Source organism: Phaenicophaeus curvirostris, chromosome 5 (genome assembly GCF_032191515.1).
Source record: "Phaenicophaeus curvirostris isolate KB17595 chromosome 5, BPBGC_Pcur_1.0, whole genome shotgun sequence".
NCBI classification, from domain to species: Eukaryota; Metazoa; Chordata; class Aves; order Cuculiformes; family Cuculidae; genus Phaenicophaeus; species Phaenicophaeus curvirostris.
In genome coordinates, this window is record NC_091396.1 from 66,407,855 (window position 1) to 66,423,653 (window position 15,799).

General features: G+C 40.7%; 1 protein-coding gene across 2 annotated transcripts in view; it reads left to right on the forward strand.

The window, feature by feature from the left end:
* ARID4A (AT-rich interaction domain 4A) overlaps nucleotides 1-15,799 on the forward strand; it is a 53,375-nt gene that overhangs the window by 30,915 nt on the left and 6,661 nt on the right. The window contains exons 12-19 of one of the 2 annotated variants that reach the window (XM_069856771.1): nucleotides 3,771-3,843; nucleotides 6,971-7,065; nucleotides 7,203-7,300; nucleotides 8,744-8,972; nucleotides 10,452-10,702; nucleotides 12,670-12,867; nucleotides 14,505-14,589; nucleotides 15,338-15,470. In XM_069856771.1, the coding sequence (XP_069712872.1) occupies nucleotides 3,771-3,843; nucleotides 6,971-7,065; nucleotides 7,203-7,300; nucleotides 8,744-8,972; nucleotides 10,452-10,702; nucleotides 12,670-12,867; nucleotides 14,505-14,589; nucleotides 15,338-15,470 (1,162 nt within the window). Of the gene's footprint in view, nucleotides 1-3,770; nucleotides 3,844-6,970; nucleotides 7,066-7,202; nucleotides 7,301-8,743; nucleotides 8,973-10,451; nucleotides 10,703-12,669; nucleotides 12,868-14,504; nucleotides 14,590-15,337; nucleotides 15,540-15,799 lie in introns of both variants that reach the window. The other variant, XM_069856770.1, reaches the window with a different exon arrangement.

Sequence of the window (15,799 nt, forward strand, 5' to 3'; positions counted from 1 at the left end):
CCTCAAAGAGCGAAGAAATTGCAGACTGAGGCACGGGAGTGAGTCATTGTTGAGAATGGTTGAATTCCTGGTATGAATGGTGGAATTCCTGTTGGTAGAAAAGAACATTTTAAGACCAATGTCATCTCCACGTACTGTAAAGCTATTAACTCATTGCAAAATTGGTGTAATTCTTTTAATTTCTTCAATTATCATCCAAACTTGACAACAAGAGCAAACATGCAAGAGATGAAAACACATTTAAGTACTTGGAAGCAACAAAATTGTTAACTCTAATACAGTGTTGATCTGTACTCTTCTGAACTCCAAATCCTGTAGGCATTGTTCTTCCTCTTAGCTTGCACTTCTTCTGTCACAGAAGGGTTTATAGTGTTGTCAGTCTGTTAACAACATGAAGGGAAGATCTGTCCTTGATACCTCAGCCCTATATTGATTCTGTGTACAGTGTACATGCTTGAACATAGAGATTTGTTATTTGTTTTGTAAAAGACATCCTTTCTGCTCTCACTCAGCTCTACAGGTTAGCACGGAAGCTTCAACATCTTTCTGTAGAATAAAGGATGAGTCAGGGTAACAGAGCTGTATTCTGGATTAAAATCATGCTAAATACAGAGGCAAAACTCATAGTGAACTTGATTTTGAAACCAAATGAGGCGAAGCCAGTTACCAGTTTTCTTTAAGTTTCTGTGAGTTTATATTGTGGTTATTTGCTGGTTGTTATTCTCAAAATAATTGCACAGAATACTTGAATCCTGCTAGTTTTACTTGGAAAGGAAATAAGACATTGGGTTGGGAAAGGATGGTCTTTTGCGCAGAGACCCTGTACTTGTTACTGATTTCATTGTTTGACTGTTGACAGTATTCTCTAACTGACCCGACTTCCTAGTCAGAAAGGAGGGGAAAAAGCATCAAACCCAGAAAATGTCAGCATTTTAGTTTTAAGCAAAAAAGGGCATCTTGGAGAGTCTCTTTTTTTGTTAAATAAAATTCAGCCTCTTGCCCCGAAATAAAAAGATTTCTTATGTTGCATTGAGTTACAGGTGTTGGATGAAGAGAAAGGTCTCAGTTTTGACCTCTTGCCACTTCAAAAATTCATATTTGTAGCAGCATAGAATCACTTGGTTGGATAAAACCTTTGAGATCATGTCCAACCATATCTGTCCACTACTAAACCAGATCGCTGAGCACCTCATCTGCCCAGCTTTTAAATCCCTCCAGGGATGGGGACTCCACCACCTCCCTGGGCAGCTTCTGCCAGGGCCCGAGAACCCTTTTGGTGAAGAAATTTTTCATAGAATCATAGAATCACTTGGTTGGAAAAGACCGTATTGTTTTACCTCAGATTTGGACTTGGAAGTGGAGAGATGGAGTCTCTTAAGAAAACTGATTTTGAGCAATCGTCTCTGCGAATTTAGTTATTCCCAGTCTAAAATGGGCACGTTTGTCTGTTTAGAAGTGAGTTTTGGAGGACAGCAGTGTCGTCCTGGTGTCTACTGGAAAGAGGTGTTGGGAATTCTAGTGCGGGTTGTGGCATCAGTGTTTCTCAGGTGATTTCTTCACTTTGAGTGCAGACTTCAGGTTGCTGATAGAGCAGCTTTGATAATGGTTCACGTATTTAATATCAGTAGACACTCCTGAGAATTTATGTCCAGTTAGAAGTAGATAACCATGATAAAAAATGACCTCTCATAGATATCTTTATTTCTTAATGTCTCAGTAGGCATATCTGTGAATGGTTGGTCTTTCTCATTTTGGCCAGTAGCAAAAAGAGGACTTTGAAATAGCTGCTACATGGTGACAGTTGGTGACAGTTATTCAGGGTTTATTCTCATTGCCTCTCAGAAGGATTTGGTGTCTCCTGTGGCGTCGGCACCAAGGTTCAGGCATGGTTCAGGCTCCCTTTGACAAAGGGGTGGTGACCTAGCTCGTACACGCTCAGCAGAGAGAAGCGGTACAGGATTCAGGGTGTCTCTCACAGGTGGATGGGTGAATATTGCGGTCAGGTTTTGTGCCCTGTTCCTGGAGGTATGTAAAAGATTTTCACCTTTTCATTTTCCTTCAGCTGAAAAGACTCGGTATCAGTGAAATGGTTAATGTTCTTTCTGCAAGAAAGCTATTTCTAACCTACGTTTCTGCTGTTCTGACCTACAGTTCTGGTTTGGCGTTGTGCCCATATGAAAGAAATGGTTTGAATTCAGCTATTCAGAAATATTTCTGGATGTTTACTGTTATTAGATATATTTTATTTGCGTAGTTTGAGTCGTGTCGTGTTTAATCAGTAAACATTACAGTATGTGGTAGAAGATTCTCGATCTTGAAGTTGGTTTGCAGTCTAAACGGAGAGAAAAAAGCTGTGGTTTCTATAGCAATAATTCATTTGTTAACCTGGAGGAACATAATAATTCTATAGATAACTGTTTATATAATCCCTAGAATTTCTAGTATGAGCAAATGGTCACTGATGCCATGCAATGTTGTGATTATTCATTTAATTTCCTCAAATTATTTCCCAAGACAAAAATAGGAAAATAAGAAACACGTACTGTCTATGTCTGATTGTAGGTGATCCCTGTTGGGCTTTGAAGCTCAGAATCCACTGAAGCAGGCAGTGCTGAATTCATTCTGATGCTGGGCAGATTGCTTTCTGGTTAACAAGGCAGGAGCTTATACATTTACATTTTTCTGCCTGTCTTTCTGCCTTTCAAGCTTAAAGTTTACAGAATGCAGAGGCGACTGGAATTGAACTTGCTATTCTGGCTTCCTTCTGGAACTGCTTGTGACTTTTCTGTTATTTTCAATAATGTAATGATAAGATTTTTTGACACGTACTGTACGTCTTTCCTTCAAGACAGCTGCGGTTTTCCTTGTGCAAACTGCCTTACCAGCAATCCCCGTGATTGCCAGGCTGGCAGGAAGAAAGTAGCATGCGTAAAGCATTGCAGGGAAGAGATTTTTTTTATTTTTTTTTCCCCCTCTTCCCCCCATAATCTCTGCTAGCATTTCAGAATTCCATGAAGTATCTCTAGACATGCAGAAATTATTTCCCTTCCCCTGATAAATGTACTTTTATTTCCATGGTTTCCACTTGAATAGAATAAAATAAAATCTTTATGGTAAGCTCTCCACAGTGTGAAATAAAAGTTCGTAAGTGTTTATCTCTGTGAGGATTTAAGTTGTAAAAATAAACCCAAGGAATTTCTGATAATAAATAATGGAAATATCCGTTTGGGGAAATATGGAAGCGACTGTAAAAGTGTTTCCAAATATGAGCTGAAATCAAGCATTGTGGTTTAATTGCAAAATGAAGATTGTCTGGAGCATCAAACCCAGGAATGGTTGAAGAGGGAATTGCTCTGCGATCTTACCTATAGTTGGGGGAAGGAAGATGATTTAAAACCCTAAACAAACAAAAGCTCCACATTGAAAAAACCTAGAGCTCCTGTGAACTGCTTCAGTCCTGTACATAACAGACCTTTTCCATGTCAGAACGGTTTTTTGTGTCTATTAGTGCTTTTATTTTGAGGGCTACACTTAATTCTTTCTGTCAGGAATCGAGGCTTTCCCTGACCTGCATTTTCCTTTTTTCCTCCCGAGATGTGCACTTCAGTCTCCTTGAGGAAGTTTTATATTCTTCGTATTTCACCATGATCTGGGTGCAGGGCCAAGTGGGAAGTGGTTTGGGTTTAGTTCTTGCTGTCAGGCTTTTGTACAAATAAACTGTTACTTTGCATGTTTTGTGTTTTTCATTATGACTGCATTTGTTTTCACAGCCTGAGGAAGAGCTTGATCCTGAAGAGAGGGACAACTTCCTCCAACAGCTTTACAAGTTTATGGAAGACAGAGGTAACACTGAAATTCTTATGTATATACTAATTTATATATTTATTTATAATTACTTAAAATATCTAGCCCACTTTTTAAATGGCTTTTAAAATTTTATATCAGTTACAAGCTTATTTTTTACATCAGTGAAAAGGGATAACAGCCGGTCTGGTGCAAGGAAAAACACTTCTACCCATTTTTGCAGGTGGTGGGGCTGCTCGCAGCACTTTGAAGCACAGCACACAAAGGAAACTGAAATCTTCCCTGAGGTGTTTTGGTTTTGTTTTGCTTTCACAAACCCTTTTTTATGTAAACCGTCCGTGTTAAAAAAAGCTCTTGGTTGATTTCTTGTTGTGACAGCCGTGACTGGGAACTCTGCTGCTGATGATCTCAGGCTGGAACTCAGGAGGCTGTTGGAGGATGGTGAAATGCAGCCAGCAGAGCATGGGAGGTGTGCTGCCTTCAAGTCTCCTTGCAGAACTGTCTTAATCATGCGCAGACATTGCAGGGAGACTTGCCTGGAGAGACAACTTAATAGATTCTACTTTGTTCAGTAGCTAGAACAAGAAAATAGCGTATTGTAAATGGTTTTTCTTTACAGAATTAGGTGAGGCTGTTATAAACCGGAATAAAGTCTTGGCACAATGCATGTATTAGAATTGGATGTGCTATGTATTTGATGCAGTTGTGATGAGTCCGAAACTGAAATCGAAGGGTTTCTGTTCCTTGGTTGCACAACCCCCTCCTTTTTTCTTCTCTCATTTTTGGTTTGGAGGGTTTTTTTGGTGTATTTAAGCCTGGAAATAGTTTCATCTTTTAGAACATGGATGCTTTGTTCATTTTATTAATGAACTAGCTAATTCAATTCAAATATCATAAGTATTAATCCTGCAATAACATTGATAGATTACAAATGCAATTACTTTTTATTTTCCTTTCTTTTCCCTGATGAAAGTTACCTGAGTAATATTTCTGTTGCAGCATATAGTACAGCAGATGGTGATATACTTGAATTTGAAAGCTAAGAAGAGTAAAATATAAAGTGCGTGTAGTGTTTGAAGTTTTCCACCCTTCTTTTTCCCCTTGTAAAGTACAAACTTTTCTTGCATTTTAAAACTGAGAGGAGGAAAGCAGGTTACCTTTTGTGAAAGAGGCTCGGCATCCCTATTAACAGAATCGTAGAAGAACAGCACTCTTAGACTGCAGAGCAAGTAGGGATCATGTCAGGGACTTATGGAGGAGAAAGAAGTATTTGTGCACTGAATTTGAGGGCTTGGTCCAGAAACCATTTTTTAAGCTGGAATGTCATAGAATGGTTTGGGTTGGAAGGGGTCTTAAAGCCCATACAGTTCCAGCCCCTGACATGGGCAGGATCACCTCCCTCTGGATGAGGTTACTCCAAGCCTCATCCAGCAACTCCAGGAATGGGGACATCCACAGCTTCTCTGGGCAACCTGAGCCAGTGCCTCACCACGCTCACAGGAAGACATTTCTTCCTACTATCTAATCTAAATCTCCCCTCTTTCTGCATTGTCAGTTGAGCAATGTAATGGGACTTTTTCAGGACTGGGTCTTTCCCCATGTCTGCCTACTTTTTTTTAACTCTGTCCTCACAGCAAGATTTCTGTTCCCACCAGATTTGTACTACATTCTGTTCTCTCAGTATGGATGTTTTGATGCTTGTAGTAATCATGACACTATTCCCAAAGTCCTGTAAAATTATTTTAATGATTCCAAATATAATTTCATGAAGATGAAGGAAGTTGAAAAGCAGCAAGGACAATGTTTGATGCATTTCCTTGCTGGGAGCAATAATGCCTACGTACACAGCCGCTTGCCCCAAGTCACTTTTGGTTTCTCCTTTTGCAGTTAATTATTGTTCTTTGTATCATTGCCACTCATCCAATTTGAGTTCTTTCTTTTCCCCGGAACTGTCCGAAATATTCATGTTCTGTTAGGGCTTTGTGTTTTCTCACATTCTGACAAATTTGCCTTTGCATCTATTTTTTTGTAATCCAACATTTCTGCTTCTTCCCCATTTATTTTTTTTCAGACGACAGTGTTTTGGGTTAATCTCTTTGCACATTGCTGTATTCCAGCATTCATAGAATCGTTCAGGTTGGAAGGGACCGTTAAAGATCATCCAGTTCAACCCCCTGCTGTGGGCAGGAATTCCTCCCACTGGATTAAGCTGCTCAAAGCCCCATCCAGCCTGGCCTTGAACACCTCCAGGGATGGGGCAGCTGCAGTTTCCCTGGGCAACCTGTGCCGGGGCCTCACCACGCTCAGCGTGAACAATTTCTTCCTTATGTCTCATCTAAATCTTCCCCCTTCCAATTTAAAGCCATTCACTCTCATCCTATCACTCCAGGCCCTTGTAAAAAGTCCTTCCCCAGCTTTCTTGTAGCCTGCTCCAGTATTGGAAGCTGCTCCAAGGGTCTCCCTGGAGCCTTCTCTTCTCCAGGCTGAACAAGACTAACTCTTTCAGCCTGTCCTCGTATGGGAGATGCTCCAGTCCTCAGATCAATTCTGTGGCCTCCTCTGGATCTGTACTAACAGTTCAAGATCCTTCTTATATTGGGGATTCCAGAATGGGACACAATACCCCAGGGAGGGTCTCAGGAGAGTGGAGCAGGAGGAATCCTCTGTCTCGCCCTGCTGCCCACACTTTTTTTGATGCAACCCAGGACACTGTTGGCTTTCTGGGCTGCGAGTACACGTTGCACACTCACATTGAGCTTCTCATCAGCCATCGCCCCCTGAGTCGTCTACAGAGCTGCTTTCAATCACGTTGTCTCCCACCTTGTACTGAAACCAGACACCTTGTAGAGTTTGCTGTGATCCTGGCTGTTCCCCCTATTCAAGAGAGGAACAGTGGGAGGCAGCCAATTGGATCAAGGTTGTTGTGCAAATCTCAAATGGAAGTTGGGAAATCAGTTACCCAGCAGCTGGTGCCAGGGTGCTCACAAACCACCCAGAAATGTGTGATGTATTCAAACAAGGGTGAAGCCTTAACTGATGGCTGTTATGTTTCTTGGAAGTATCAAACGCAGATTTAAGATGTAGATGGATAATAACCATATGGAATGGAAGAAGCGGTTTGCTGTTCTTTGTTGTAACTGCTTATTTCTGGGTTTGTTTTGTTTAGGTACTCCTATCAATAAACCACCGGTTTTGGGCTACAAGGACCTCAACCTCTTCAAACTCTTTAGGCTGGTGTATCAGCAGGGTGGGTGCGACAATGTAAGTGGTGGATGTTTCCTGAGCTATGTATGTCTTAAAGGTTGTAGCTCATGGCTTTTTTGGATATCGTTCTTTAATCTTTTCTGTTAACAAGACATCTAAAATTCCTTTTTCCCTTTCTTTTCCATTTCCGAAAGATCGAGAGTGGTGCTATATGGAAGCAAATTTATATGGACCTCGGCATTCCTATTTTGAACTCGGCTGCTTCCTACAATGTAAAAACTGCTTATAGAAAGTAAGTGCTTGTGTTGTGTGGTGAAGTAATGATGAAAACATTTTTTTTAATAGCATTTACAATATTCAAGCAATTTCTTATAGTTTAGCGAAACAATACTCAACGTTTTTCAGTTAATGAATGGTGCTGAGCATTTTCCTGTGCTGAGGATTGAAATGCTGGAGGAAAGGAGGGAGTGCTCAGGGCTACATAAGTTCCTGTTGCTCTAATACTTTAGAATTCTCATTTTTTTATCAAGAAGCATTCACTTTCAGCATGTGATGATGCTGTTTCAGAGCACAACAATGAAATTTGTAAAAACAGCTTTGGCAAATTCATCTTTGCAGTACAGACTCTGTCCTCAGTCTGTAGATGCTGCATGGAGGAGAATGTTATACCAGTCGTCTTAACTTCGTGAAAACTGTTAATGGAGGCGGAGATGTTTCAGTTTGCATATTTAAATATCTTTGTGGGATCTGTAGAATTTAGGGTATAATTGTACTTATTGCTGTGGTGGATGTGACAGCATTAAATAGTAAAATGACTGCTTGAAATGAAAAAATGCATAAATCTTTTCATTTTGACCTCTGGTTTTCAGTTGTGTGTTAACTTCTGAAATGAAAACATTTAGAAATGGCATTTTTCAAGATCATTTTCTGAATAAAAATTATTTCTATTATCCTCCTGAAAGTTTGAGAAGAAACAAGTGGGCTTTTTGTGTAAAAGGGAAGAATGAGGTTCTCTTGACTCAAACCTGAGGGAATTCGACTGATTGAATAGGGATGACTAATCACTCAACTCTTGTTAATGTTGATGAAGATGAAAATATTCAGACTGTCTTCAGTGGGATTTGAACTGGGCACGTGTTAAAGGTCTGTGTTTTACAGAGAAGAGTGTTTATCCTAGGAGTAATTGGTAAATACGTCCTAGGTTGCTGTTACCATGAAAATAATTATGTTGTGTGCATACATGACAGTTTGTTGTACCTTGCAGTTTTATTCTTTGAGGAATAAGCCAGTTCATATTTCTCTCTCCTATAACTGGACTAGAGCGTGCATGCAGGCAGTTAGCAGAGAACAAGCTGATGAGTGGCAATTTGATACTGTGCAGCAACTTGTTTGTACACCCATATTCTAATACCAGGGTGATTTTAGCTGTCATTGTGTGTTTCCAAAACAGCGTACGTGTTCTTAGGCTTCGTTGTCATGAGTTCTTAATTGGACAGGGATGTAATTAACTTTCTGGGAAGCACATGTATGTTTTCTTTCTCGCTTCTTGACTTGTGTGTGCAATTGTTTTATTTTAAAATCTCTGCCTTTTTATTTAGGTTTGTTTTGTGTTTGTGTCTTTTATTTTTGTTTCCTGAAGTTGCTGCTCTTCTTGCTTTTCTGTGAGCAGGGAATAGGTTTCATGCGCTTCAGTATGCAGAAAATATAACATGAACATGCAATATCGTATCTCTAGGTATCTTTATGGTTTCGAAGAGTACTGCCGTTCTGCAAACATTCAGTTTAGGACCATCCATCATAATGAACCAAAAGTGGTAGAAGAAGTACAGAAAAACATGGAACCAATGGAGGAAAGTGTAAAAGAGGAACAAAAAATGCCCCCAACAGAAGTTAAAAAAGAAGCAGAAGAAAATTATTCCAGCAGTGAGAGTGAAAAAGAAGAAATAGAGCTGAGATCCCCAAGGGTAAGAGGTTTGAACTGATTTCTATTTAGTACCTAACAAAACCCCTTTGTATAGTGAGCAGTTTACATAATGAGTTTTCCCTTGCGGAGCAATTGTATGTTTGAACTGGCGAACTTGGACAAGCGTAGGACAGGGTTCTGTGAACACAGAGCTGGTATTAACCATTAATGACGTTCAACCTGTGAATAGAATCGGTTCCGACTTCTTTGTAGTCTGAACCATCCATGGGATTTTCTCAGGATGATTGGATGTCAAACGTTTTGATTCAAGGATGGCTGGGGAGCTGCTGAGAGCTGCGTAACATCAGAACAGGGAAATTCAGCAGGACAGCTTTGGTTGTGGGTGAGAATTTCCACAGGCATGTGGAATCAGGAGCTTTCTGGCTGGAAGCAGGAGTGTGAAGGGACTGCGATAGCTTTAAGGAACACCCGTATCTCTGATTTGTTTTTTATCACAACATCTTTTAATAAAAGAAACACTGTGGTTTTACATTTTGTAGAAAAAATAGAGGGAAAGACACTTAAGTTTTGTCTTCCTTTATCTTTGAATGCTGTAGAGGTGAGGATTGTGTTAGTAATTCCAGAGATAAAACGCTAGTGGATACTGAACCTGATGGAGGATACAAGAATACTTTCAAGGTATTTTGAGTATGACTCTGTAGCGTTCCTGTTAATTTTGCTAGAAGGGCTTTTTATGTTCCTAAGTAGAGCATGATTACTGAATGACAAGGAATTGCTGCTTTTTAAACTGCTCAGGTTGAAGGGATTCTGTTCAATTAAAACGTGATTCCATTAAAGAGTTTCTTGCAAACCAGGTTGTCAACCAAGTATGTGGCCTTTTAAATTAATAGATGAGAAGACGTAGCTTAAACACAAGTTTAGATTTTTATTATGTATTGTATTTCTGTTTCACTGCAAGTGTTTTCTTCAAGCTGTTATCAGCCTTAATGAACTTCCTGGCATGTTTGTTGAGAGGATAAAGAAATGGAAGAAATTTTTGTCCTTTTTATCATTGTCTGTCTATCTTAATTTGTTAATAATTAAATATTATTTGGTTATGTATTATATTATGTTATTAATCCAATCACCAGCCATCGATTTGTGAATTATTATTTTTGAGGGCCACGAAGATGAAGTGTCCCTGCCCATGGCAGTGGGGTTGAAACTGGATTTTCTTTAAGGTCCCTTCCAACCAAAACCATTCTGTGATACTACTGTGAATTTTAATTACTTCACAGGTCCAGAATTTAACAAGGAGCTCATCCTCTTGATTTCAAACCAGGCAGAGTGGCTTTAGTTTGTTTTTCTACTTGTTAAGAGGACTTTATTATCTTAACGTTTTAGAATATTTTGCTTTTTGGTGTTACCTCCACCTTTCTTCCGCACAGGAATGGCGCATCTTGCTTTCTGCTGAGATTTGGAGGGGCAACCCAGAGAGCAGTTGATGGTAGTTGTTAAACTGATCTCATTTTCATTCTAGGGACGAAGAAGACTTGCCCGTGATGCAACCCCTGTTAAAAAAGATAGCGAAGAGGATAAAACACAAGACAAATCAAAAGATAGTAACAAAGAAAACAAAGATGTAGAGGAAACACCCGAGAATGCGGAAAAGAAGGAAAACGAAACTCCACTAGGGAGAAAAAGTACACCAAAGCAAAAAGAGAAAAAAATCAAAAAGCAGGAGGATTCTGACAGAGAGTCAGAAGAAGAGGAGGAGAGGCAGAGGGAGAGGTAAACATTAACTTGTCACCTTATTACGCATATGTCTGTGTTACAATCGAGCTGTATTCTGAGCGGGAATACACATAGAGTTGGATATCTTGCCAACTAAAATGTGGAAAGCAGGGACCAAATTCACTCAGCCAGACAGGAAAGGGAAAACTTTCATTTCAGGCTTGTAGGGTCTGCTCTTCTTTATGGAAGCATCTTTTTCTGGTGGATGCCAGGTATTTGTTGCTTCCACTTTCTTGAAGATCTTACCACAGCTGTGGTGGGTACAGACACCATGTAGACCAGGCTGTGATTGTGCCAGGCACTGTGTGGCTGGTGAGTAGTTGTTTGAGCAGACTTCCCTGGGCAGTTGAAATGTAAATGGAAAGGAGACACCCTCCTCTGTGCTTTTAAGTGTTTTTTGGCAAATGCACAGCTTGCTTCTTTCTATTTTTACTTGATGCATTAGAGGCAGGCACGGAGGGCATCAGCTAAAGCAAAGAGGGAGAGGAGAAGGCTCTGAGGAGACCTTATAGTGACCTTCCAGTATCTGAAGAGGGGCCTACAAGAAAGCTGGTGAGGGACTTTTTATAAAGGCTTGTAGTGGTAGGACTAGGGGCATTGGGTATAAACTGGAGAGGGGCAGGTTTAGGCTAAACATAAAGAGGAATTTCTTCACAGTGATGGTGGGGAGGCCCTCGCCCACGTTACCCAGAGCAGTGGTGGCTGCCACATCCCTGGAGGGGTTCAAGGTCAGGTTGGATGTGGCTTTGGAGCCCCTGATCCAGTGGGGAGGTGTCCCTGCGCATGGCAGGGGAGTTGGAACCGGATGGGCTTTAAGGTCCCTTCCAACCCAAACCTTTCTATAATTCCGTGATTCTATGATACTGAATAAAGCCTGACAGGGATATTGCTCAGTTTCTTCTGAAGAGCTTTGAGGACTGGGAAAAACACAGTTGTTTTAAAGAAAATATCACTGTGCAGTCTAAAAAATATAATCTTGCTGTGCACCACAGCATGCAAAAATGCCTCAAGTGAAGGTGCAGCATGGTCGTGCAGCTGTGTCAGGTGAGTAAGTCACCAAAGAATTTTCCTGGTGCTTGTGCTCTTCCTTTTACTAGTTTGCCACAACAAGACAGTTCATTTTTCAGTAAAGCCAAGCAAATATATTTTATTAAAAGCAAAGTAAACTCGTAATCTTTTTCAGTATCTTCTTTCTTGGTAAATTTTTTGTAGTTAAACTTTTACATTATGCTAAATTGACCCTAAAATAGGGAGACAAACATAGGTAAAAATAGGTTAGATTGTACTTTTTGAAAACATGTTGAAGTAGAGTGTTTAAATATTGGATATATCTAAAACAAGGAGTAGATATAGTTCATAAGAGCTCTGTGGACACTTTTAATCTTGGTTAAATGCTGTTGTAATCAACTTTTTTTTTTAAATGGAACGGTATTTGTATCCATGAGAGAGGATCATTATGATGGTGATTCAAACTTCTGTGCACTATTAGCAAACCGCAGCCTATTAAGAAAGCTGTAGATTTATTTTTAAATAGCATATCAAAATTGCATCTACTTTAAAAACTAAAGTCCCAGAATCACTAGGTTTGGAAAGACCAGTTAGTTCTTCCCCTCTTATTTAGCAGCCAAAGACTGAGTTGAGTAATTCGTCTTCTTGTATTATCAAAATATTAATTTAAAGAAAAATAATCTTTAAGCTTTGAGATGGTTGTATGCCCAATAAATAGAGTTTTAAGTTAGAAAATAATCTTTCTGAACATTTTTGGCACTTAGGTCTCTTCTCTCTAAGTCCTGTTCTTAATTTACAAGCCGTGTCCAAGCTGTTTTCAGAGGCATTGCAGGATGCAGAACATGAAAATAAAATTCTTTTAGCCTTTTGCTTATGTAGTGGCTTGACTATGCCAGTTAAATGTTAAACGCTGATTGTCACTAATTAGTGGGCATTTTAAATGTGCTTTACTGCAGGGAGGAAATTGAGAACAAAGGAGAATCAGAAGGTGAAGAGGATGAGGAGGACACAGAACCCTGCCTGACTGGAACCAAAGTGAAAGTAAAATATGGACGCGGAAAGACTCAGAAGATTTATGAAGCCAGTATTAAAAGCACAGAAACTGATGATGGAGAAGTTTTATATTTAGTTCATTACTATGGTTGGAATGTCAGGTGAGGATGACAAAGTGCCTTTCATTTCTTTAAGAGGATGATTTGCAAAAGAATTTTTTTTTAAGAAAACGAGGGGAAAAGATGATGAGGGATGTGGCTCCAAATTGAATTATCAATATAACAAGATCTGACTCTGTTATGCTTTTCAGTGTTAACAATTGTGTTCATAGTGTGAAATAATTGCCTTAATCTCGGAATATCCTTGCTTGTATGTTCCCAAGTTTCTAGCTGGCTTAGAGTGAGTGATCCAACAGCATCTTGGCCTGTATCAGAAACGGCGTGGCCAGCAGGAGTAGGGAAGGGATTGTGCCCTTGTACTCAGCATTGGTGAGGCTGCACCTCAAATCCTGTTTTCAGTTTTGGGCCCCTGGCTAAAGAAGGATCTTGAGGTGCTGGAGCATGTCTGGAGAAGGGAACGGAGCTGGTGGAGGGGCTGGAGAACAAGTGTTGAGGGGTGTCTGAGGGATCTGGAGTTGCTTACCCTGGAGCAAAGGAGACTGAGGGGAGACCTTATCACTGCCTGCAGCTCCCTGAAAGGAGGTTGTAGTGAGATGGGTGTTGGTCTCTTTTCCCAAGTGACAGGCGACAGGACGAGAGGAAATGGCCTCAAGTTGTGCCAGGGGAGGTTTAGATTAGACAGCAGGAAAAATTTCCTCACCGAAAAGGTCATGAGGCTGCCCAGGGAGGTGGTGAAGTCCCCATCCCTGGAGGGATTTAAAAGATGGGCAGACAAGGTGCTCAGGGATCTGGTTTAGTACTGGACAAGTGCGGTTGGACTCAATGATCTCAAAGGTCTTTTACAATCAAACGATTCTATGATTCTATGGTCCTTCCTCCTGTAGTTTGTCGCTGTAGTTTGCTGCGTCAGCTGGTGTTAGTGCTTAAGGGAGTCGTAGATAATGTTGAAGGCGGCTACAATTGAGTGTATCACGCACTCAAATTTTGGCAACAAAACTTATTCTTCTTTTGAGCTTCAACTGCAATTACAAAGAACCATTGTTAAATGTAGGGAGGGTAAGAGATGGCAATGCAACAAAGAACGACAGGAAGAAAATCATCAGATGTTCCTCTTGGCAGCTGTGCTTTATGGTCAGCACTGCTGCAGAAACGGCTTTTTGTTGTTGTTGTTAAGAGTCTTGTGGGCAAAAATATCAATAATTTTTAGGAATACGACACTTATGGTATATAAGCTGCGATGTTCCAAATCCAGACATTTCAAAGTACGTTTCTAGTACCTGAAGGGCCTACGAGAAAGCTGAGGAGGGACTGTTCACAAAGGCTTGTAGTGATAGGACAAGGGGGGACGGGTATAAACTGGAGAGGGATGGATGTAGACCAGACATAAGGAGGAATTTTTTCATGATGAGAGTGGTGAGGCACTGGAACAGGTTGCCCCAAATACTAACGTGTGTCCCTTCACCTTATTACTAACTCGGGAGATTTTGAGGAGCACTAGCAGCGTATTTTAGAAATGTAATAAATTCTTCTAATGCCAGATACTGCATGTGTTTGTAAATATATGCTCTGCTTTCTACCTCTCCATAATAAATATTTTCTGTAATTCAATCTCGTAAGCTGTGTATTGCAAACAACTTCTTTCTAGGAAGTAATAACACTGTGCTGTTATTTACTTTTAGATATGATGAATGGGTGAAAGCTGATCGGATTATCTGGCCTGTGGACAAAGGAGGACCAAAGAGAAAACAGAAGAAAAAAGCAAAAGTAATGGTTGTTTCAATAAGTTTCTTGTGGTACAATATTTACTACCATTGCACTTCCTTTTTTTTTTTTTTCCGATTTAAAACCAGTGATTCAGTCCACAATCTAGTTTTTTATTTAGGATAGAGTGTGGCCAGCAGGTCCAGGGAGGTTCTTCTCCCTCTGTACTCAGCACTGGTGAGACCGCTCCTCGAATCCTGTGTTCAGTTCTGGGCCCCTCACCACAGGAAGGATGTTGAGGCTCTGGAGCGAGTCCAGAGAAGAGCAACGAGGCTGGTGAAGGGGCTGGAGAACAGGCCTTATGAGGAACAGCTGAGAGAGCTGGGGGTGTTTATCCTGGAGAAGAGGAGGCTGAGGAGAGACCTCATTGCTCTCTATAACTACCTGAAAGCAGGTTGTGGAGAGGAGGGAGCTGGGCTCTTCTCCCAAGGGACAGGGGACATGGCAAGAGGGAATGGCCTCAAGCTCCGCCAGGGGAGGTTCAGGCTGGACATTAGGAAAAAATTTTTCACAGAAAGGGTCATCTGGCATGGGTAGAGGCTGCCCAGGGAGGGGGTTGGGTCACCTTGCCTGGAGGTGTTTAAGGTGCAGGTGGATGAGGCACTGAGGGACATGGTTTAGTGATTGATAGGAACAGTTGGACTCGATCCAGCGGATCTTTTCCAACCTGGTGATTCTGTAACTCAAAAAGAAAAAAGATTTGATGATCAGCAGTGAAATGTATTGATAAAAATTCTTTTTTCCCCTGCAGAATAAAGAAGATTGTGAGAAGGAGGAGAAGAAGGATGAGGAGAAACAAAAATCAAAGCGTGGGCGACCACCTCTGAAATCCACTCTTCCATCAAACACCTCTTGCAGTTTGCCCAAAACACCCAATAGTGAAGGTAAATCAGGAGCCAGGAGTGCACGGAACAACTTGTCAGATTCCTCACCATTGCCAAATGGAACAGAAGGTACATCTGGTGCACTCGTGTTCTGGCATGGGAGGTGCATGTGAACAGTGGTTTATAACGCGGTGCATTGATCTGACTGCCTCGGCCAACACTGTGCTCTCAGTGGCTTAAGAGTCCTCCTGAACCAGGCAGTTTACAAGCAATACAACAAAACAAATTCTTGGTGGAGGATTCTACTCTATAAAAATTAATACTTCTGAGTTTTAGCAGCTCTTTGCAGGCAGATGAGATGTACCTCAGGTATATTTGATTTTGATAGA